We start from the raw sequence: 26,032 nt of genomic DNA, 5'->3' as shown, positions 1-26,032 counted from the left end.
ATGGATTCATAAGAGCATGAACTATTTAGCTTGAACACCTAGTTTTGAGTTTTGACTCAAGCTTTCATGGACTACCAAAATTTCTAAGGCTCAGTTCCTTCCTTTCTTTTTTGAGAATAGTCAACATTTACTGAATACTTACAAAGTGCCAGGCACAGTAAGGACCTTAATGTGAATTATCTTACTTAATCCTCATAACCTTTTGAGGTAAGTATATTATATACCCAAATTTCAAATGAAGAAACTGATACACAGTATCACACAGGTTGACAGTGGCAGAGTGAGAATTTGAACTCTCATTAGCTAACTCCCAAGTGCACACTCGTCCCTTAATTTCTCATCTTTAGAATTCTAGTGGATGGTTAAAAAATGCTTATTGAATGGAAACCTATGCTGTGACTTATAACAAGTTGTGAAGGTAGAAAATCTAGTGATCTGCTGTAAGGATTTGCTACTTTATTAAGAGTTTGGTTTGTTTGTTGTCTTTAAAATGGAGATGACTTCAAGAATAAATGTTCCAGGATGATTAAATCACTCTAAGAACTTCAGTAAGACTCAGTTTCTTAGGTGCAAAATGTGATAAATGAGGATCTCATTGGATTAAGTGAGAACCAGTTATATAAAATGCTTGATGAAATGAGATGAATCATAGAAACCTAAGTTGCCATCATGGCTACCACGACTACCTCCACCACCACACTACTAAAAGCCCTCTATACATGTCATCAGGATTAAGCTTGGTAGCATTTAGAATGGCAAACATTCCTAAACACAGAGGGACTTACACAAGGTCATGCTGTAAGCCATGTTATAACTGGGGGCTGACCTCTCTTCTCAAGGTTCCGTTCCCAGCCCACCTTATTCTGCAGCATGATCAGAAGTACCTCATGTCATGCTGATTTGTATTTCAATCACCAAAATATCAAAGAGCATAAGTGATTTGACTCACCTTCTTAAAAATGTTCATGCCAAGGTCTGAAGAAAGATCTGGAACTGCAGATCTACGTAAATTAGTCAACGAAACCTTAGAAAATGCCTCAGGGCTAAGAGATTTTTCCTCTTCATTACACTTCATGGTGAGATCCTTAACAGAAAATAAAGGTAGACTTCATGATCAGGGTTTAGGGCTTTAAAGACTTTTCTTATTGACAAGAAAATTGACATTTTCTATGTCTTATTTTTATGAGGGGTAAGCCTTCTGTTTTGATATCTATGAAGTATTTAACTTGTGCGTCCAGACTTTTAGAATCCATATCCTGCTACTGAGGAGAAACATCATATATTTTGTAACTTCTGTTTGGAGTTTTCAACGGTGAGACATGAGGATCCAGATTCAGGAAAGCTAAGAAAATAGGGAGGAGACAGGTATCTCATTTTTATTTATTAAAAAAAGTTTTTCTGTTTAATGATTCACCAAAGGAGATTTTTACTTTGAGCAGAGTCATCTACTACTAAAATGGAGTATCTCCCCCTTTATACTCTTAGATTGTTCATGTTTATTTTCAGCATATGTAGACTTTTTCAGACATAGCCAATTCATATTTAAGTAAACCAAACAAACCAGTAAACTGGAACACACTGCAAATTACACCTTTTTCTCTACATATTCAACATACATGGTATCAATGAGAAAGAGGGAAAGAAAAAGTGTTCAAGTTGCTATTAACACATTTATTTACCAAAAAGTGATTTTCAGGGGGATGTCATCAAATCGGCATACAGTTTATTTTTTTCAAACATCTATAATGAAGAGCAAGACTATATATCAAAAAGCAATATTTCTAATTATGATATTGAGGTGCTGAAAAATTCTGAGCTATGCAAAAAGTTAAACCATGTTCCACATAATGTGAATGTCACATTTCATGATACCAGTAATCAACAGTTATATGTGAGAGCTATCTATTAACTAGTACTTCAGGTAGCTGGAAGGCCCAATTTCCCATTATTCTGGATCATCAGAGTCTTAACTCTAGATTAGTGTGTACAAGAGGCATTTAGATACCATTTTTTTTTGAACAGTAAATTCGATACTAAAAAGAAGCAAAAGGGTCTAGTAAAAGATAGAAGGGAAAGGACAATTTCATTAGAGTAAGCCACCAACAAAATAGTCAGCACTGGAATAAATAAGAGATGGATGAATGGAAGAAAAAGAGAATCTGTTATGGCCAAAATTGGTGATTCAAAAGACAATGGACTGAGTTTCTCTTACTTGGGTTTTGTGGGTGTTCACTAGTGAGGGAGCTGCTGCTACCATCGAGCTGCTCCTGGGTCTGGGCAGGAGAGGAATATCTGGTTCTGGGGGCTTTTCTGGCTTCTCTTCCAACATGTGCCGCAGCCTTTGTAGATAGTACATCAGAGACCACTGAGTACCTTCCTCAGACCAATGAGGCTGGAGTAGGCATCGAAGAACAGCAACGTCAAAGTAGGTGGCATAGCGGGACCTTTGGCATGGAGGTATCACGAGAGAGGCTCTGTTTCCAAGGACAGAAAGAAGACGATTATATTGGAAGCCAAACATTCCAAGGGGTGACACAACATGGCTTATAGGTCTTCTTTTCTCATTTGTTTCCTTATTTATTCACTTAACTTTTGTCTGGTTTGCTCTAATATCCTCCCAACTAGTCTTACTAATTTCACCTTTGCTAGATACTTCTGGAAGTAGAGAGGTTGGAAAGAGTTTTGAAAGATAGGTTGGAATTAGCTAGGCAAAGTTGAGGATGAGGCAGGAGGGTAGATCAGCATTTCAGTCAGGGGGGACAATGCCTACAAAAGTATGGAGCTAAAAAAAATCATGAGTTTTGGGTAGGTGGAGGAGAATAAGTAATTGGTATAGTTGGTGAGTTATTTGGGTGATGGGCAATGAGGAGAGTCTATAGAAAGAGATGAGATTCAGATTGAGGATTATACTATGCTACCAGGTTTTTTTTTCCTTATAGAAATGGGAATATTTGTGTACTTTATTGGGCTATTTTAATATCAATTGTGATAATAGTATGTAAAAAAAAACAAGAAAACTGCAAAGTACTAAACAAGCAAAAGTTATGTTATGAAGAAAATTTTCAAAATTTTCAAAATTTTGAAATCATTTTGAAAGTTATAAAGCTATATGTTCATATAAATAGCAAAACCAGTTTTTAAAAATCTCAAGGTTCTGAAATTCTGTTATTCAATTTAAACACATGCGATAGTCATGATTTAGTGTTCAATTTAATTATGCTATAAGGTAAGTTTATTTAATTACTCAGTAGAATACATCATCTTAGGTATCTTAGGGGATGTGAAGGTAAGTAAGTTTAACTTCTTAGTCTTGAGGAACAGATGGTCCAGTGAATGGCAGACAATAAATGATAAATTATAAACTTAGAAATTCTGGAATCCAAAATGGAACCTTAAAACTAAAATGTAAACTTAACCCCCAAGCACAGTTTCTTCCTGAGTTAGGTGATGCAAAAGGGAAATTTTTGTACCCTACTACAAACTAGCACGGGTGTGTAGTGTAGCACTACTCACACATGAAGAGCTTCAGCAAAAAATGTAGCCACTGAGAAGTGAGGAGAAATTTTCCTAAACTTCCCAGACCTATATTTTTGAACTAAAGGTTATGGCTCATTATTGGTTCAAGAAATTAATTCAAAAGTATATGACTACTCTTGAAATGTTAACTAGAATAAAAACTATTAGAATGCAACAAATGGAATAAGGATTTGTATGTTTAGCGAAACTTGTTTCACTTCACACATTGTCATTAGTCTTGACATAAAATGGATTTCTTACCATGAATTGTAGTAAAAAGTTCAAATATACAAACCCAAACAAGGTCTGGTGCCCTGGGGGACAGTTTCATAGTCTTTGCACTTCCCGAAAGGACACATAACTCTTGGCTATTTTTACTTTCATTAGTAGCATTGTCTGGTGTGTTGAGGGACAACTGCCTACATACACAGTGGTTTTGAATGTCAATGGTGTCTTGTAGTCTAATCTTGAGTATTTTGATTGATAAGTAGCAAACTAAATATGAGTTAAAACTCAACCACAATAAGGTACTACAATACTAATTATTTAACTGAGTTGGCAGTCATATAAAGAGAAGCTTTCTACAATCAGCTAAGTTCCCATATATGTTATGTTAGAGTTCATCCTTTTTCTAGGGAGCTAGAATACTCTTTGAGCATCAACTGCATGTCAGCTTTCAATCCATCGGAAAGTGCCATAGATTCTCCTTCCAACCACTTCTCATCAGCTCCGCAGACACCAACATCTTACATTAGGCTTATTGTAATTACTTCCTACTAGTCTCATTGCTTCTTCTGTAGTTCCTCCTCTCCTCTCCTCAAACCCTTCCAATAGATCTTCAAATCATCCTTAAAATAAAATGCAAATTTCTTATAGTAGTCAACATGGCATGCATAATCTGTCTGTGTGTATGAATCCAACCTCATTATCATGATTGCCCTGCTGTACCAATTATTTATTTGCTGCCTCTTTGCTCCAAATTCATCTTTTTTTCTTGCTCTGTGAAAATGGATCTGGCCCTTTAAATATTTTCCCATTGATTTCTGGCATGACCTTTGGCTTTGCCAGTAGAGGAAATGGAAAAGCTGCTGCAGGAAGAAAGAATTTTGCTTTCTAGCCCTGGTGTACTTTCTCAGCACATTCCTGCAATGTGTGTACAGCTTATCCAGTACCAGTCTCCTGTAATGTTTGTGGGTTGTCTAGTGCTAAGCTCCTGCAGTGGCACATGACTCCTGCAGCATGGGTATTTTTTCTAGCACCAAGCTTCTATAGCACTCATACCTTTTCCTTTGCTCGGCTCCTATTGTGTCCAATAGCCAGTAGTACCCAGCGGCCAACAGCAACCACAGCACTTCCCTTTAGAAGTTCTGTAGCAGAATGCCTCTACTAACACACCTTCCCATGAACAGCATTCCCTAGAAACCCAGAAAGTTGGATTTCTGACAAGTTCCAGGGAGCAGATTTCCAACAAGTTCCCCTGGTGCACTACCATAGTGATTTCTCTGCCATCCAGTAAGGCATAACTTTGTCCTCCATAAGAGGGTCAGAATCTCAATCCTGAAGAGAAAAAGGTCTCTGCTTGGTGTTAGCCTGATGCCTAAAGCTGGTGATTGCTCCATTATATATGCTATTCCTATATTCTTTAGAGTTCTCCTTATTTATTAGCCAGTCCCTAACTACTCCAATACTCTAATCCTGATATACTTAATAATTCCCTATATTAAACTTGCCCGTTCAAATTACTGTTTGGTTTCTCTCTTCTGATTGGACCAATCCTGATACATCTGGTAGCTGTGCTTCAGCCACATTGGCCTTCTTACTACTCTTGAATACATCAAGCTTGTGCTGGATTCAGAGTTTTTTTCCATGTGGAAACTTCTACCCTCAATGCCTAGGCTTTACCTGGGCTCGGTTCTAATGTCATACCCTCGGAGAGGTCTTCTTCAACCACTATGTAGAGTGGCCTCCCTATGCCACCATTCACCTCTTTGCCTTGTTCTAATTTGCTTCATAGTATGTAGCATAACTTGAAATTATGCTGTTTACTTCATTAGTGGCCTCTCTCCATTTATTTGAATGAATTAATAAATTTTAGAAGTGGGCTCAAGACAGAGATGGAGAAATCAAAGGATTTTGTACATACAAGCAAAACACATTTTGAAAATGGAAAGAAAAAAAAGAAACCCATCCAAAATCACAGCAAATAGGTAAATGCCAAGGGTTGAGGAGAAAATGATGAGGAATAAAACTGACAATATAACTTAGTATGTCAAATGTAAAGAAAATTTGACCCAACAAGCTGAAAATAAACATCTATTCCAAAATGTAGTGGACAGAAATGTCAATTTAATACCAACTGGTATCAGTAGTAGGTAGGAAATATCTAGCTTTCAATATAAATTTGATCATCATTCTATATGACTTGAAAAAATGACCACTACCAGGGTAAACTAGGAAAGATTGCACGAGCTCTATCACATTTTAGCCTGAAATATCACCCCCTTACTAAAACCGAATGATAATAAAGGAAATGAGGGCACTTGGAGACCACCACAAACAATACTGTAGAACAGCTGGGTTTTTTTGTTTTTTTAAGCCTTAGTAAACAGAGACAAACTGTTCTTATTAGGATAAATTCTCAATATTTTAAAGATTTGCATCCCTGCCCCTAACAATCTATTAGTTTAATGTAATTCTCTTTTGTGTTCTAAGCCCAATTTCAATGTGTATGGGGGGGTGGGGAGGAGCTTCCACCCCATAAACAATTTTGTGTACACCAACTGGGTCCATTCTCTGTCAACTGAATTCTGACACCTATTTACCTAGAGATAGTATCAGATTCCACAGGTTAAGAATTCAGTCCTGCACGACTGCTCTCTCTTCCACTTCCAACACCAGTCACAAGCCCCGGTGTCACCTGTGCTTGTAACCAAATGGCCACAGACTGGAGGATCCTATGACCTGCCCCCCTCCCCCATCTCCCACTCCGGAACTTCAGATTCCAGTTGCAAGTCTAGATTGCTACCTATACCTCTTATTGACAGGTTCTAAATCAGAAGTTCCCATGATCCCCTATTTGGATTCAATTAATTTTCTACAGTGGCTCACAGAACTCAGGAAACCCATTTACTCACTAGATTATCAATTTATTATAAAAGGATACAACTCAGGAACAGCCAGACAGAAGAGATGCTTAGGGCAAGGTATGGGGAAGGGGCATGGACATCCATGTTCTCTTTGGGTGCACTGCACCTCTCTGTGTTCACCAGTCCAGAAACTCTGTGAGCCCTGTCCTTTTTGGGCATTTTTTGGAGGCTTCATTACATAAGACATAATTGACTAAATCATTAGCCATTGGCAACTGATTCAAACTCCTCCCCTTCGTGGAGGTCAGGAGCAGAACTGACAGTTTCAACCCTCTAATCACATGGTTGGTTCTCGTGGCAACCAGCCCCAGGCTTAGGTGCAGTCCAACTGTCACCTCATTAACAACAAATATTACCTGTGTTGCTCTTATCATTCAGGAAATTCTAAGGGTTTTAGGAGCTCAGTGACAGAAACAGGGACTAAGGCCAAATATGTATTTCTTATATAAGAACTCATAGTGTCATAAATTCTGAACCAAATTCCAAAGGAATTCATCTTTTATAAATCAATAAAGCTGTTCTGAAATTTAACTGGTTGAATGATTACAAAGTTGAGTGTAATCAAGAAAGATTTAAAAGGAAGTATAAAGAGTGTAAGTTGTCAGATACTAATGTATGTTTTACAACAATAATATTTAGCCAAGTAGTGCTGATTTAGGAACAGACAGGAGTTCAGTGGTATAGAATATGGAGTTACAAAAGATTCAAATATTTATAAGAATCTAGTCTATCAGAAAGGTCATGCATTACATTAGTACAAAGCATACATTAGTCAAAAAATAATATTGGCATAACTGACTTACTCAGAAAACGATAACTTGGCATGTCTTAAATTGGCATATTTTATTCACCAAATAAAATCAAGATAGAATAAGACTTAAATGTAAAAATAGGGGTTCAGTTGGTTAAGCATCCAACTTCAGGTCATGATCTCGCTGTTCGTGAGTTCCACGATTCTGTGTCTCCCTCTCTCTCTGTCCCTTCCCTGCTTGCTCTCTGTCTCTTTCTCAAATAATAAACATTTAAAAAAATTTTAAAAAATAAAAATAAAAACACACTTCGAAATAACCCGAGTCAAATAAAAAGTTATTATGAGAATTTTTAATATATTACATGGAATAATGATTCTATACATGAAAACTTGTGAGATATAGCTAATGCAGAATTAGAGGAATATTTAGAGCTTTAAATGCTTCTACCAGGACAAAGGATATAAAAATAATGAGAGAAGCATCTACATTAAAAAATATTTTAAAAAGTTTAAACTGATTAAAAAATAATAAAAACCTGAATAGTAGGGAAAAAAAAGAACATAAGATAGAAGCACGTATTAATAAAATATACGACAAAGGTAGATAGGATTAACTAAACCAAATGTTATTTCCTTGACAAAACTAATAAAAATTAAACAAGAAATATAGTAAAAGGTGTGATCAAAATACTACCACTGAAAATGCAGACATACCTAGATATAGTGATGATTTTAGAAAAAGGGAAGACATTATAAACATTATGATTAAAAATTTGAATACCTAGATAGACACATTTATCCAGCCAAACTGATTTGAGAAGAAATAAAAACCTCAATAGGCCCACAACCTTTAAAAGCTGAATTGTGGGAAACAAAATTTATTTTAAAAATTCACCAAGCCCAGAAGGTTTTCAGCCAAATTCCATTAATCATTAGGGAAACAGGTATCTCCACTTTCATACAAAGTGTTCCAAAGACAGAAAAGAAGGAAACATTCTTCTCATGAGGCCAAGATAACCTTGGTATTGGGAAACAAAACAAGTACAGCATAGGCAAGGAAAATCATAAGCTGTGCTCATTTATGAGCACTGATGTAAAAAATACATAAAATGTTAACAAACTATACCCAGCATTGTACACATTGGTTTTTTCCTGGGAATTTAAGGATCGTGTATTATCAGAAAATCTAGTAAAGTAATTCACCACCTAAAAAGATTACAGAAGAACACATCCACATGATTTTCTCAATGGATGCAGAAAAACCTATAAAATTTATGATCAGTTTCTTAAAGTCAATAATAAAAATTATAAAAGAACTATAATAATAAAAGAGCTATACTAATAAGATTTTGTTGCTGAATCAGGCAGAATGATACAACAGAATTAAGAGCCCAAAACCATACCCTCACACATGTGCAAATCTGATGTTCAACAGAGATTAAGTTACAAATCTGCAGGAAAAGTATTATTTAAGAAATGGTGAGGGAAAAATTATTTATGTGGAAAAAAACATACCCATATTTCATACCACCATAGTAAAAACAAACAAAAAAGCCAACTTGACATGGACTGAGACACAAAGCAAAACAAAAGAAAGAGAAAAAAATATTTATGACCTAAGGTATGAAAGGATTTCGAAAGAAGATAACAGCCCAAGCTACTTTAAAAGAATATTGATGGTTGACTGTATTCACATTTAAAATTTCTATTAAAAAATAAAGTGAAAGTTTACAAAGTATAAAAGATGATTACAACATATTAGTCTAGAAAGAATTACTATTCTCACTGATAAAGAATGCTCATAAATCAGGAAGAAAGACACACAGGTCAAATGTGCAAAGGGTATGGAAGGAAATTTCACCAAAAAGGAAATCTAAAGAGAGACTAAACAGAGAGAGGTACTCCATTAATAATCAAGGAAACAGGCTTAGTGACAATCAGAATCCATCAGATTTGTAAGAATACATAAGCCTGAAGATGGGAAGTATTGGTGGGGGGTGTGACTAAGAAACACTATAACTGCTGGCTAACACAGAGTGCAATTAGTTGATATCTAGTAAATTTTAATTGTCATTATCCTAAGATCCAGATATTCCATTCCTGAGGGAAACTTTATCGTAGGGAATCTCTTGCCCATGTACACAAGGAGACAGTACACAACTGTTTATGGCAGCCATTCTGTTATAGTAAAACACTAGAGAACATCCTGAAAGTCAGCCAAGGGAGAAGGGCAAATAAATGCTGACATGTATTTACCAAATACTATTTACATGTTATATGATGTGACAGGCTAGGGTGCTTATAATGGTCTATTTCATCTGCATGGTAATTACTGTATTCACTTGTGAAAAGACATAAAACAGAACACTTAGGTGTTGTGTTCTTTTCTCCATGTTTCCTTAGAGAACATTAGCTAAGATCTTGGATTTTATCAATGTGGAATAAAAATCCACTATTCATATCTCTATATGTAAGTAGATCTAAATATACACCATATATAATACATTTTATATAAATTATATATTATATACACATATACTTATGTATAACATCATACATTTATACATAACAAATATACAATGTATAATTTGAATACTTATATATGTTAAATATGTATATATGTGTATATGTACATAAAGGTATATATGTTTTTTGCATAAATTAGCCTTATTATCTCCCAGATGATGTGTTATATCTGTCCTTTCAAAGTATTTTCTCATATAACTTTTCATTATATAATCATTTTAATAAAAAGACTGAGTCTCAGAATTTTATGAGTTGCCAAGGTTTCACAAGAAGCCTGTGGGCTAGATTCAAAATGAAGGTTCCCATCTCTGTCAGGAAATCTTTTATTTGCCTTCAGCCCCTACTTCCAACCCCATTCACTGTCCATCCTTCTCTACCTCCCTGTCCTGGAAGTTTGATCTGTACACACTCTACCAACAGGTCCCCAGCCTCTGGCTCCTGACTGAATTTGACAAAAGGAAGCTCTCACAGGAGAAGGAAAGCAGAAGGACAATGGTATCTTCCCCAAGACCCCTTCCTCCCAGAGGTTAGCCTAGGGCTGGCTCTGTGACGTTGGGCTGACCTAGGCTATTGGTGGTCATAGCTCTTGTTACTCACTCCCTCCACAACTTCTCCCTCTGTTGCCCCTCTGGGCCCAGAGCTGATTGTCTTTCTGGAGTATGGGCATGGACTTGTGGCCTCCCTACATCCTGTCCAACCTTTGTAGATAACTCGTGCTGTAATCTTTTCTCAAATTAACCAGTGTGCCACTTGTTTCTTCCTGAGATTACAGGAGGAAACTGACTGATTACGTCCTCAAGCTCAGTTTGAGGGAAAGAAACAACCTTGATTCTCATTTCTACCATTTTCTTAAGAGGCTTTCAATGTTTTTCCTGCCACTCCTCACCTCCACTTCTCTTTCTTAAAAAAGCATGGATTAGCCCACTCCTCTCAGCCTGTCCTTTATACCTAGAAGAATAGAAGTTTCCCCCCAATGCTATAGTCTTGGATTTATAAGGAAAAGACAAAGTATGAGGCTGGCTGGCAACCAGCTGGGTAATTCTAGGTCATCAAGCATTTGTGACAATGATTGGGCTTATTATAAAAGCCTGTGAAAACTATTGTTTTCTTGGCTAGGTTGCTGTGATTAAGGGAGATATTACTAGTTCAACAGAATTATTTTCCCCCATTGGACTAACTATCTTTACCCTTTACTTCTTGCCCCATACCTCACTGTCCCCAAATGTTTCTACTCTGTAAATGAGATTAGGCAGCTCCAAAAATTATTTCAAATTCCTGGAGCAGTGTTCCATATACTGAAGTGTCAGTGGACAACTTCTCTGAGAATCCCAAGTGGAAAGGGAGAAGAAAGGTTGTTAAAAATGCACATTCCCAGGTCCTACCCCAGACTTACTAATCCAGAATTGCTGGAGATTGAGCTCAGGAATCTTCATTTTAGATAATATCTCCAGGCAATTCTTAAACACTCTTAACAAGCTTAGAGGACAATTGCCCTAGAGAAACATGCAATGCATGACTTTTGTACTGATAGGTCAACATCCAAAACAATTCCTATATGGAAACACTAACTGGAATGATATGTTGACAGTTTTGTCCCTAAGGGTGCCAGATGACTAAATTTATGTCTTTCTCTACCTACAATATTTATTTGATGAAATTAATTATTAACTATACTGTGGAGTCCCATGGTCATTAACTACTTCCTGACAAATCATGTCAGTTCAGCTAAGGATGGACTGCATGACAGCAAGAGTCCACCAACAAGGCTGTGATCTGAGACTGAAAGTGAGTCTTTAAGGTAATAAAAATTTGTTAAGTAAATTCACATCTCAATTGCTTAACATTTAAAGAGTCTCCATTTGAAACAACAATGAGGAACATTCTGTAGCAAATATTTATAATCCAAAGTACCTTCATTTGAGGTGTTATTCAAGCACGAGTTTATTTGTCTTAAAGTGTGAGCTATACTGGAGTGAGTAGTCAATAAAAAGCAAGAATCCTCAATAAATGTTTAATTTCACTTATGACATTATTATCAGACAATCGTCTTGTCACTAAACAACCAGTAAAAGTCATTTTAATTAGCAATCTAATTAATACATGAGAGAAAAACTTACATAACCGGAAAAAGATGGTTTGGGGGCTATCATTGTGTGATATGGTAGAAATGTTCTTACTAACTAATATTCTATTGTTCTGTAAGTTATTTTGTAGAAAAAAAATGAAGATTTTATAAAAGTATGAAAACAACTTTTATTCTAAATGCTATATAATAAACAAAGAGAATGCTATAAAAATAACAAAGAGAATTATACATACAAAAAATTAATGGTGTTTAAATATTGCTGATGAGCTCATCGATGATATTTACTTAAAAATTTTTCTTATACCTTTAAATTTTTTCTATAATTAGCATATAATTCTTTTATATGCATAAAATAAATAATACACTATGATCAAAAAAGGCTGCCAAAAAGCTAAGAATTTCTTTTATATATATTCCGTGTAACTATGGCTTCAGGAAACCAAGTTATTATTAATTAGAGTTGGGGGATGTTAGTAGAGAACATCCAAGGCAGAAAAACACTCTGGAAATAATAATCTGTGGAGGCAGAGAATTGTAGAAATCAGTTTTGACTGTATACAGTATTTAACAAAGCAGAAATTAAGTCTGTGCATATGGTAATTGAAGATGAAATCTCACATTGATTTAAAAAAAAAAAAAACTAGCTACCTGCTCACTGATTGCAGAGTTCAGAGAAGAGTGATGTTCTGTTCTGTCAAGGTCAGGGCAAAAGAGATGATGAATTGTATTTGTTTGATCCGAGCAGACAGCTTTTGTTTCTAAGCTATTTGCATTGCTTTATTATTAAAGTTCTCTTCATTTCTGATTAATACACGAACTCTTCCAACAAAGACATATTAACATTAGCATTTTCTGAAAGGTCTACCTTATGCATCATTTCCATGGTAACCAGCCACTGCAGTTAGGCAGAGAGAAGACCTAATTCATTCTTTTAAAGTGCCACTGATTCATGTCTAATTCACATATGTGAGTGTGGGTGTGCTGTGGGTGACTGTGTGTATGCGTCAAGAAATGCATATGCATATAGATGCTTGAGTGTGGTAATCTCAGAGAATGGAAAAAACAACATTCTTCCACAAACAGGAAACCTTGAACTTTGCAGTTTGTCAAAGAAATATCACATGCTATTTATATTTGCAAATTTCTAATGCATACCATGGCTGAAAAAAATATGTAAGAAATGTAAGCTCCTAGATATTTTAAGACCTCAAGATTTCACCCTGATATTGTTTTTAATAATTTTTAAAAGTCAGGCCAAAGTATTTGAGGTAAGAAATTACTTACACTTAACCTTTTTGGAAATTGTGTAGAACAGAATTAGTGAAGGAGGAATATGAGAATACTCAATAATGAAGAAAATGTACAGATATAGTTGTAATAATTACCTATAAAATTATGGTGACATTATCATCATCATTGTTGTAGCCAGCCTCCAAAATAGGCTCCGATGATTCCTGCTTCTTGGTATTCACACCCTCCTGTGGTCCCTTCTCTATACCAGTGTTGGCATGATCCACAGCATATAGAAATGACGGCATGTCACTTTAGAGATTAGGTTGAAAGACACCGAAGCACTGATCTTGGTTGTTTCCTCTCTTTATGCGATAATTTGTTTTCAGGGAAGCTAGCTAGCATGTCATGAGCAGCCCTATGGAGAGGTCCAGATGCGGCAGAACTGAAGCTTCTAGTCAACAGCCATCTGAGTGATCTTGAAAGCAGACTCTCAAACCCAGTCGAACTTCTGGATGATGGCAGCCCTAGGCAAAATCTTGACAGACCCTGAGCTGCAACCCCTTAGCTAAGCTCTTTCTGGATTCATGACCCTCAGAAACTATGTCAGATGATGAATGTTTTTTGTTTTAAGCTATTGAGAAATTGGGGTAATTTGTTATAAAGCAATTGATAGAGAATACAGACTTGAATACCAAGATAACATCCTAAATTTTGGAAATGGTTTTGGGATCAGGCAGTAGCAGAGACTGTAAAGGCTTTGAAGAGTGTGTTAAAAAATAAAAGCATAAATTGCCTTGCACAAATTACTACTGGAAATCCTGAACTTTAAGGAGTCTGTTGGAGCCCTTTAAGGGCTTAAAGGGAAGTAAGGAACATGACATTGAAAAGAGGAAGAAGAAGGATCCTTGTTATATAGTGGCAAAAGCTGCCCGCTGTGTTGTGGGAAGTTAAAGAAACAGGCTTAAGAGCATAGATGATCTAATTAAAACTTCCAAATAAAGTGTTGAAGGTGTCTTCTGATGTCTTCTTGCTGCTTATAGAAGATTGAAAGATATGACCTAACTGAAGAACTGTTAAAGACTAAAGACCTAGGACTTGATGATTCTGAAAACGTTCAGCCTCTCCAGATGGGAAGTAATGCTAAAATTAAGAAATGACTTCTGAGCAAACATCTAATCTAGGGCATTTCTGGAAAAACATGGTCTAAAGATAAAGTCAAGGGCGAAGCTGTAAAATCTTTTTAGGCCTTCAGAATGATCTAAGGTCTTGCCTCCGAATATTATTCCATGAGACAAAAGGCCAACTCAAGGTTTTGAAAGTGTGATTCACATGTAAAAAAGTAGGGGGGGGGGTTTCAAAGAAACTTAAGGGTGTTGTTTTTCAATCTTCCAAGTTAGAGAAAGGATTACCTTAAAAAGACTTGTCTATTCTACTGGGGCCCAATAAGATTCACTTTGGACTGCCAAAGTTTTTAAAGAATTTTATGTAACAAAAACACTGCCAAAGCAGTATAGAATTAAAAGAGGCTTTATACCCCCCAAATTTTACTGGCAGGAACCAAGCTGAGAAAACTACTCATCTATAAACACATCTATCTTTCTTAAAAAAATGAAAGTTGACCTAGAGCATGGAATCAATAGCCCAGAGGGTGGAGCTAAGAGCCATGGGCAAGAATAGGACTGAGATCTAATCAAGAATTTTCCAATATTTGTCCAGCTTGATTACAGACTTGCTATGGACCAGTGCCTCCTATGTTCTCCTTTTGAATAGGCATGTTCACAACAGTTATCATGTGCCTATTCCACCATTGTATTTGGGTGTTTTAGGTACAGATAACTTATCTCTTTAGTTCACAGATGCATGGACTGAAAAGAACTATAATTAAGGAATTGGCTTAAATCGTACACATGAGGTACCTTATTTGCAACTAGATCTGATTTTGATGATGATATCTGGACTTTGACTTGATTTTGTAATTGGATGAGATTTTGGCAATCTTGGTAAGAGCAAATTTTTTTGCATGTGGAAGAGGTGGAAATCACTAGGGACCAGAGGCAAACTATGGTAGCAGATTCTAAGATCTCTCCATTGATCATGCTTTGTACAGTTTTTTTCTAAAATATGTTCTGTTGGTCTGTGTGAATATGACAGAAATAGTGGTATATTACTCCTGAAATTAGTTATAAAAGACCTCTCTCCAGCCCCTGCCCCCAGCTCGCTCGCTCTCTCTCTCTCTCTCTCTCTCTCTCTCACACACACACACACACACACACACACACACACACACCATTCATTTTGTGCCAAGTCATCTGCCATATTGTGAACAGCCTTATGGAGGGGCATCTGAATCTGCGGCATCTGGGCAAAAGCCACCAGAGTGATCTTAGAAGCATATCCTCCAATTCAATCATGCCTTCAGATGACTGCAGTCCCAGACAACATCTTGAATGTAACCTCATAAGAGACTCTGAGCCAAAAAAGACTGCAGCAAAGCTGGTGGTCTGGATATATAACCCTCAGAAACTGTGAGATAATATATGTTTGCTGTTTTAAGTCACTCAACCTCAGAGTAATTTGTTATGCAACAACAGATAACTGATACACTGGTTTAACTCCAATGGGGTTTCTTGTTAAGTCTATAAAAGATGCAGACATATGAAAATCACATATCTGGTCCTATATTTACTAATTTCTGAGTTAGTAGAAATAAAGGACAAATTAGAGGGCCATGGAAGAGAAGCCAAAGAAAATATATGGAAAGATTTAGACCTACCTCTTTATGAGGTAAGAGAGAAGATTGTGGACCATGGAGTTGGTTAGAATGGGCCCAAATCTAGCTTTTCCAATTCCTGTGTATGTCCTTGGGGGAACCATTTAATCTTTTTTTGCTTCAGTTCCTCATCTTTAAAAGAGGAATAAGGTCTTTTCATGGATGTTATAAAAATTAAACTCTTTCATTTATTCAGTACACTTCAGTGAAGGTCGTGTACCAGGTGCTAAAGAGAGGAAGGAGTGGAAGAGACTTGGTCTTTTCTCTTGTGTGTGGATTTTACAGTCTAGTGGAGGAGATAACTATTAGACAAATTGTCACACAACTATTTATATCATGTTTGCTACTCATGCTGTAAGAGAAAACATGGAGTTCTGTGAAAGTGTTAAACATCTGCCAAAGCCTCTCTAGAGAGTAAAGAAATCATATTTAGATTGAGTCTTAAAGGAAGAGGAACTGGTTAAGTGAAGATAGATGGAAGAACGATACAGACAGATGGAATAACATACTCCAAATCTCAGAGCTAAGGGGAAGTTTGAAAGTCTAAAAAAAGGTTGAAGTTTAGTCACTGAGGTGTGGGTAGCAGTATAATGTCACACTAGAGAACTGGACAGCAGCCAAATGATGCGCAGGGCTTGAGGGGTACCTCAAGGATTTTGAATTTTATCTTGATAGCAACGGATAGCATTAAAAGAATTCAAGAGTAGAAGTGTCATGGTTTGTTTTTTTTTTATTTTTACTCTGTATGTTCTATATTGGATGGTGGCAAGATTGAATCACAGGAGGTGAATCAGTAGGCTAATGAAGTACTCCAGGCACAGGCAAATGAGTGGCTTGAATGATGGTGGTGGCCTTGGAGATACACGGAAGTAAGAAGATTCAAGTATTTTTATATAAACTTTTTATCCGCTTTCCTTATCTCACAAATTTAATCACCATTCATGCAACTGCTCAAGCCAAAATCTTCAGTTATGCTTGACTCCTTTCTTTTTCTCACTCCCCAAATCCAGTCATGTCAGCTTTACCCTGTAACTGAATCCCAGTTTCAGTCTCATCTCAGCCTTTCCACCTATACTACTACCACCTTGACCAAGGCATATACTATCTCACCTGGGCCATTGCAACAGTCCCCTAACTAGTCTCTGGGTCCACTTTTGCCTCCCAAGCCTATTTTCCATGAACTCTCTGAAATGATCTTTAAAACATGCAATTTGGTTAATGTCACTCCACTGTTTCAACAACTCCAGTGTTTTTTCATCACGCCTGGAACAGAACCAAACTTCCTAACATGGCCTTTTGGCTCCCATGTGATCAGACCCCTCACAACCTCTCTGACCTGCGTTGTACCCTCTTGCTCAGTGCTACTGCCTGTTCACACTGCCTTATTGATGTTCCCAAAACATGCTGAGTTTATTACCATTTCAGAACCTTTGGATGTGTTCCTTCTGCCTACATTGCTCTTCTCAGATCTTCCTGAGATTGTCTCTTTTATATCATTCAAGTCTCAATGAAAAAGAACCCACCTCTCATCCTTTTACTTTGCTTTTGTTTCATAGTCTTAAAGAAGTCTACAAGTAATTTTACTCAATTACTCTTTTATCTGTCTACCTTTATTTTTTTTAATTTTATTTTTTTTACGTTTATTTATTTTTGAGACAGAGAGAGACAGAGCATGAATGGGGGAGGGTCAGAGAGAGAAGGAGACACAGAATCCGAAGCAGGCTCCAGGCTCTGCCCAGTTAGCACAGAGCCCAACACGGGGCTCGAACTCACAGACCGCGAGATCATGACCTGAGCCGAAGTCAGAACCTCAACCGACTGAGCCACCCAGGCGCCCCATTATCTGTCTACCTTTAAAGAAAGTCAGCTCTTTAAGGACAAAACTTTGATGCTGCTACAACCTATGTCTAACATATACTTACAAGATATGGATTGGAAGAACAAATACTGTTGAAATACCTGTATCACCCAAACAAATCTACAAATGTAATGCAATATCTACCAAAATGCTAACACCATTTTTCACAGAACTAGAAAAAATAATCCTAAAATTTGTATGGAAAAACAAAAGACCCTAACTAGAAAAGCAGTCATGAAAAAGAACAAGCTGGGGTATCACAATCCCAGATTTCAAGATATCCTTCCAAGCCATAGTAATACAAACAATATGGTAGCGGCACAAAAATAAATAAATAGATCAACAGAACAAAATAGCTCAGAAATAAACCCATGCTTACATGGTTAATTAGTCTATGATGAAAGGCAAGAATATACAATGGGGAAAAGACAGTCTCTTTAACAAATGTTGCAGGGAAAACTGATATCTACATGCAAAAGAATGAAACTGGACCACTTCCTTACACCATACACAAAAAAAAATCTCAAAATGGATTAGGAACCTAAACGTGAGACCTGAAGTCATGAAATTTCTAGAAGAAAACATAGGCAGTAATTTCTCTGACACTGGCCATCACAACATTTGTGAAGATGTCTCCTGAGGCAATGGAAGCAAAAGCAAAATTTAACTGTTGGGACTTCACCAAAGTAAAATGGTTTTATACAGAGAAGGAAACCATTAGCAAAACAAAAAGGCAACCTACTGAATGGAAGAAGACATATGCAAATGATATAGACAATAAAGCGTTAATATCCAAAATGTATAAAGAATCTATACAACTCAATACCCCCCCAAACCTGATCTGATTAAAAATGAGCAAAGTATCTATATAGACACATTTTCCAAAGAAGACATACAGATAGCTAATAAACACATGAAAAGATGCCCAACATCACTCACCATAAGGGAAATGCAAATTAAAACCACAATGAGAAATCATTTTACATTTGTCTGAATGGCTAAAGTGAAAAAGACAAGAAATAACAAGTGCTGACAAGGATGTGGGGGAAAAATGAGCCCTTGTGCTCTGTTGGTGGGAATGCAGAATGGTACAGCCATTGTGGAAAACAGTATGAAGTTTCCTCAAAAAATTAAAAATAGAATTACAGGGATCCAGTAATTCCATATCGAGTATTTAACCCAAAGAAAATGAAAACACTAATTTCAAAAGATACATGCATCCCTATGTCTATTGCAGCATTATTTACAATAGCCAAGATATGGAAGCAACCCAAGTGTCCCTCCATAGATGGATGAATGAATAAAGAAGATGTGGCATATATATACAATGGAATATTAGCTATGAATAATAATGAAATCTTGCCACTTGGAACAACATGAATGGACCTAGAAGGTATAATGCTAAGTGAAATAAGTCAGAGAAAGACAAATACCATATAGGATTTCACATGTCACACATATTTGGAATTTAAGAAACAAAACAAATGAACAAAGAAAAAAAAAGACCAAAAAACCTAAACTCTTAAATATAGATAACTGGTAGTTGCCAGAGGGGAGGTGGGTAGGGGAGGGATGAAATAGGTGAAGGGGATTAAGAGTACATTTATCTTGAGCATTGAGAAATGTATAGAATTGTTGAATCATTATATTGTATACTTAAAATGAAGTCTGTAACCAAAGCAACTACCTTTTCCCTAAATCTGATTTAATTATGCCCTTGACAACTTTGTTAGTGAGTTATTGTTATTATCAAATAAAATGGAAGCCTTGGTGTGTGTGTGTGTGTGTGTGTGTGTGTGTGTGTGAGAGAGAGAGAGAGAGAGAGAGAGAGAGAGAGAGAGAGAGATTCACAATAGCAACTTTTGAATAAGTGGAAAATTAATACGGGAAGGGTCTCTACATCTTTAAAAGGACTGTGGTAAACACACTTAGGAGAGCTGCTCCTGATTCCCATCTGATGGTTGTCACACCCTCTATAATCCTCTTCTCCTGAGTGTAGGTAGATCTGTGCCTTTCTTATACCCAACAGAATATCAGAAAGGTGATGAGATGTCACGCCTGTGATTACGTTATATTATAAAGTTTCTGTAGTCGTAGGCTATAATTAGAATTTCTTTGCCCTGTTGTAAGGTAACTATGGAGAGGGCCACATGGCAGTGAACTGTGGGCAGCATCTAGAAGTTGAGAGTAGGCCCCAGACAATTGTCAACAGGAAAACAGGAAGCTCAATCTTCGACCAAGAACCTGAGGCAGCTTGTATATGATCTTTCCCTGGTTGAGACTGTGATGACACCACAGTCAATCCTGACATCTGGATTTTAGCCTGGTCAGACCTGAGAGCAGAGAACCCAGCTAAATTGTGTTTATATTTCTGACATACAGAAATAGTGAAATAATAAATGTAAGTTGTTTTAAGCCAGTAAATTGTTGTAATTTGTTACACAGCAGTAGAAAACTAATATAAGAACCATAGTCAGAAATTACAGAAAAGCAAACTTTGGTCAAATATAAGAAGGACATGATACTAAATAGAGCTATCTAAAAATGAAATGAACTTCATTCAAGAGTACAAAATTCCTCATTGCTGAAAGTGTTCAGGTGGTGAAAATGTTGTCAGGATGGAGTTGGTTATCTTCACAGGGCTCTTCCACAGAAAAAAAGGTATGATTTTAGGGGCGCCTGGGTGGCTCAGTCAGTTAAGTGTCCAGCTGATGATTTCTGCTCAGGTCATGATCTCACTATTTACGGGTTTGAGCCCAACCCCTGCTTGGGATTCTCTCTCTCTCTTTCTCTCTCTCTCTCTCTCTCAAAATAAATAAGTAAAGAAAAAAATTATATGATTTTAAGTACCCATTATCACTAATGACCTAGTACAGTAAATCCTATGAAAAAATACAATCTCTGCTTACACAACTAATGTTACTGTCACATTCGTATTCTCAACCAGCAAAAGATCATTCAACTAGGACACTTGCCTATTTTAAAGTCCAAAATAAAGACACAAAGATAAACTCTTTGCATATTATTTTTTAAAAGCACAATATAGTAGTATTTGGGTTAAAAAGCAATTCTATTCATATAACTTCATGCTTTCAACAATTCTAAGAAGTCTTTAAAAAATGCTATACCCATGTAGCCTGGTTCTGGTGCCAGAAGGAGGTAGAGCATTTAAAAATTACCAAATGAAAAGGTAAGATAAAACTGAAAGGAAATATCTGTGGATAAGTCCATGGATGAAAGGACTTGCATCCAGAATATATTAAAAAACTCCTACAATTCAATCATAAGGAGATGAACAACCCAGTTAACATGTGGGCAAGAGGGTTGAACAGACATTTCACCACAAAAGATATTCAAATAGCTAATAAGCACCTTCACATAATTAGTCATTAGGGAAAATATGAACTAAAATCACAATCAGATCTCACTTTACACCCACTAGGATGGCTACAGTAAAAGAGACAGTGCTGCCAAGGATATAGAGAAACAATGATCCCTCATGCGTTTCGGATGGGAACGTAAAATGGTGCAGCCATTTTGGAAAAGAGTTTGGCAGTTTCTTAAAAAATTAAACATAAATTTGCCATACCACCCAGCCATTTTACACATAGGTATCTACTTAGGATACCAGAACTGAAAACATATGCCTGCCCAAAAATTTGTATGTAACTGTTCATAGCAACATTATTCATAATAAACAAAAAGTCAAAACAACCCAAGTATTCATCTACTGGTACATAACTCAAATGTGATATATCCATACCATAGAATACTATTTAGCAGTAAAAAGGAGGGAACAGCTTGTGCATGCTGTAATGTAGGTAAGCCTCTACAGTATTATGCTAAGTGAGAGAAGCCAGATGTAGAAGATCATATATGGTATAACTCAATGTATTTGAAAATTCCATTAAATTCAACTATATAGACAGAAGATACATTAAGTGATTATCTGGAGCAGGGCAATCATCTGGGAGAGACTGAAATGGGTATAAGGGATATTTTTGGGTGATAAAAATGTTCTGAAATTGAATTCTGGGAGTAGCTGCACAGTTCTATAAATCTGCTAAAAGTCATTAAATTGTATACTTCAAATAAGTGAATTTTATGGCATGTAAATTACACGTCAAGCTCGAGTGTAGAGATACACAGTCTCAGGGACTCCTGGCAGTTAAGTGTGGTTTCTAGTTGGGTTCAAAGCAAACCTCATAAATTCAGTCTTCCACCATTTCAATGGGGAACAGGAAGAAGTGGCTTAATGTTTGTCTCAAGGGAAGGCATTTTTAAGCAAATTTACCACACACACAAGCTAAGGAGGGTGGTGTTGTAGCCTTTACAAAGAACAGCCTTTTCAATTCTCTATGCATACTTTAAAAGCATCCATTTTAATACAAGGATCAGATAAAGTATTTTTACACATTAAATTAGCGGATCTTGTCACATCCCTGCAGCGTAATATTTGATAGCATAATTTGAGGTTCTGCATTTAAATATTTAAAATATAATCTAATTCAGACATCTCATTATCAGATGTCTGCCCACTTCCACCCAAGTTTGTTTAAATGAGAATCATTCATAGCACATTTCTGGAATTATTAATCTAATTATACTATGACCAAGAATACACATATCATGCACTGACACTTTCTAAGGAACAGAGACCATGCAAGTAGCTAAATATGTATATCTAACTTTGAGTGACCAGGGAAATATTTTTGTCCCGAACATTGCAATCATGTACCTGGAATGTGATGGGCCTCTTTCCTGGGAAGTTTGGGAGGACAGGCTTCCATCAAAGGAGTTTCCACGGTGGCAGCCTGAAATGGTGGCCTTGGGAGAGATGGGATCTGACTGGAATGTTTCACAGACCACCTGGAATCCCTTCGGGAGGGGGAGATAGCAGATTAGTTCTTCTTTTTATTTTTTCTTTAGGTATATCCTTTAGAATTAGCTATCATATGACATACATTGTTTGTTAAAATAGAAAATTTTTCTTTGTAACACAGCTAACTAAAATGTCATAGACCAAGGGATTTTGCCTTCATTTAAGAGGGAATGGAAACACTTCTAGAGAGCAATGTATACCATTTTAAGCATTCAGGTGAGTACTTTCATATATGTTATTTCATTTTGCCCTTGATTCTTTTCTTTTTAACTTTTATATCCAGTAGCTGCCAGGGAAGAGTTATAAACCAAAAACTCATCAAAGATATGCCAATACTGAGATGAACTGAATAGTACCGTCACTCATTAAAGGAAGATGTGATACATTTTTCCAATTGGATACGATGATCTTTTTTTCTGATTTGTTATGCACAAGTTCAGTCATTTTCTTACAGAGTAGTTTGTTTTAATTACATTTAGCTAATAAATGTAACTCTGCTCAGGAAATATGACGTTATCTTTCCATAGGTATTACAGATGAAATCCTTCACTCAAGTGTAAAGACCCTCAACTTATCATAGTACTTTAGTCCTTATAATTTCCATCTTCATATGTAAAATAAGAAAGCACTGTCCAGTAATGATGCATAGAGGGACCAATACGGCTAAAAATTTCGTAAAATAAGTTTTTCGAACTAGATCGAAAACTCCCTTAGCATGAGTATGCTATGTGTGCCTCATGTTAGGCAATTTGAGAGAGAAAAAGTATTGCATAAATACTGAACCTTGAAATCAAGAACTTATGGTTAAATTTTAAGACAAATGAATATAGATTAGAGTAGCATGTCCAACAGAAATGTAATACAAGCTACCAAACATGAGACACACACCTAAGATTAGAAATATTAGAAAATGAAATAGGTGAGATTAATTTTAACAATATATTCTGTGTAACCCCAAATTATCACTTCAACATGTAATTGCTATAAAAATTATCATCAAGATGTTTACATTTTTTCCCTCCTAAGTTGTCAAAGTTCAGTTGTACGTTTGATACTTACAATACATCTCAGTTCAGACCAGCCTTATTTCTTTTTTTTTTATTGTTTATTTATTTCTGAGAGAGAGAGAGAGAGAGAGAGAGAGCGCGCACGAGTGCATGAGTGGGGAGGGGCAGAGAGAGAGGGAGACTCAGAATCTGAAGCAGGCTCCAGGCTCTGAGCTGTCAGCACAGAGCCCAATCCGGGGCTCGAACCCGCCAACTGTGAGATCACGACCTGAGATGAAGTCTGACTCTTAACCGACTGAATCTACACCCAGGTGCCCCCAGACTAGCCTTATTTCAAGTATTCAGTAGCCACATGGGCCTAGTGGCTACCATATTGGGCAGTGCAGATTTAGAATAATTAGACGGGAGTTCATGGGGGAGCTGAAATCTTAATTGGTCCTTAAAAGAAAGATAAAATGTAGACAGGCAATGAGGAGGAAAGATAACATTCCACTTAGAGGAAACAATCTGAGCAAAGACCCAGAGGCTAAAGAAGCATGCTCTGTATATTGGAAGCAGGGCTTAAATAACTGAAGGTGTAAACAAAGTCACTTAAGAAAAATGCTGCCAGGTGGTAGAAGGCACAGAGAAGCAGGGAGAGGAGTTTGGTCTTGAAGTGATGGCAAAAAAAAAAAAAAAAAAAAAAATCCACTAGAGGTTTCTAGGGAATAAGGATATAAAGAAAGAAAGAATGGCACCTTGCATATAATAAGCCTCTGTGGAATAAGTTAATAAATAAATGATGCATTAGGAAGATTAGTCAGGCATTATTAAGTGGTATTTATGTGAAGCAGGAGAGGCTAAAGGTAGAAAAATCCAATTAGGTGGTTCCAGCTGCAATCTAGTTTTGAGGACCTGGATTTAGAGGGCAGTGGCGGGCGTAGAGAATAAAGAGCACATCTGAGCCACATTACAAGATAAAACGACGTGACTCAGCAAGAAATCAAATTGAGAGGACTAAGGAGTACAAAACAGGAGATATATTTTGTTGTATCTAAGATGTCAGCAGTTATAAGATACACCATTTTTTTATGTGCAATTAAGAAGGAAAAAAAAACTCCGTTAGCTAAACTAGGACACTTTCCAGTGAGGACTTTCTCTAATATACTTATTACAAGCACTATCTCAGACTTATTTAGGTGTAGCTTTTGATTATACATCCATTCTGTGTATATGTAAAAAGGAAGATATAAGTGAAATAAATTGATGTAGGTATTCTTGAAATTTCTAAGTTTCAACTCAAGGGGGAGAGGGGAAAATGCGTGATGGGCATTGCAGAGGGCACTTGCTGGGATGAGCAGTGGGTGTCGTATGTAAGCGATGAACCACGGGAATCTACCCCCAAAACCAAAAGCACACTGTACACACTTTTTTGTTATCTAACTTGACAATAGATTATATTAAAAATTTTTTTAAACTAAAAATTGTAAAAAATTCCACTCAGAGTTTTTGATATATGTCTTTCTATAGAGTAACTTCCTCTGTGTCAAAAATGTTATTTCTTAAACGAGTGCTCCATTATTCCCTCTGACATATTTTTCTAAGCCACTAATCCCAATTCTACAAATTTAAATGCCAGAAATGACAAATTCATGCTGTACAAGAATGACAACCATATTAGTACCATTACCAGGCAGGGAGATTTTAAGAAGTCAACAATCATCAAACACATCTGATTTCAAGTATGTTAAAAGTAAAATATATATATTATATATATATTATATATTTATATATATACGTAATATTTATATATATTATATATTTTTATATATATGTAATATTTATATATATAAAATATATATAATATTTATATATATAAAATATATATAATATATATTATATATATATTAGAATAGATAAAATAGAGCATATAAACCACAGTGTCTATATTTAGCAATAGTTCAGTAAACATTAGCTATAATAGGACTCCAAAATTTCCAGTTTTGAGGCTAAAAAGGATGATGACACTGCTGACAGTAATGCATCAGTTAGAAAGAGGGTCCAATGTTCATGGAAAGCAGCAAATTGTATCTTGCACATGTTGGACTGGAAATGAAGACAGGTCATCTAAAACCACACTAAGCTAATGGCAGTAGTCATAGCTATGTGGCTTCAAACCACCCTGGCCTTCATTTCTTTCTTTTCCAAACCAAAGAATGCTTGAAAAATTTTCACTGAATTATAGTCTTTTTTTATTACATATATTCTGTTTTTATGT

General features: G+C 36.3%; 1 protein-coding gene across 4 annotated transcripts in view; it reads right to left on the bottom strand.

The window, feature by feature from the left end:
• The window catches only part of UNC80 (unc-80 homolog, NALCN channel complex subunit), a 225,572-nt gene that overhangs the window by 179,789 nt on the left and 19,751 nt on the right, over nucleotides 1-26,032 (bottom strand). For all 4 annotated transcript variants that reach the window (XM_043577699.1, XM_043577697.1, XM_043577698.1 and 1 more), the window contains exons 7-9: nucleotides 22,625-22,764; nucleotides 2,213-2,474; nucleotides 950-1,084 (exon numbers count right to left, since the gene is read on the bottom strand). In XM_043577699.1, coding sequence (XP_043433634.1) covers nucleotides 950-1,084; nucleotides 2,213-2,474; nucleotides 22,625-22,764 — 537 coding nt within the window. The remainder of the gene's footprint in view (nucleotides 1-949; nucleotides 1,085-2,212; nucleotides 2,475-22,624; nucleotides 22,765-26,032) is intronic.

This window comes from Prionailurus bengalensis, chromosome C1 (assembly GCF_016509475.1).
Source record: "Prionailurus bengalensis isolate Pbe53 chromosome C1, Fcat_Pben_1.1_paternal_pri, whole genome shotgun sequence".
NCBI classification, from domain to species: Eukaryota; Metazoa; Chordata; class Mammalia; order Carnivora; family Felidae; genus Prionailurus; species Prionailurus bengalensis.
The sequence above is the reverse complement of the archived record's forward strand: the minus strand, read 5'-3'. Positions and strand labels throughout refer to the sequence as shown.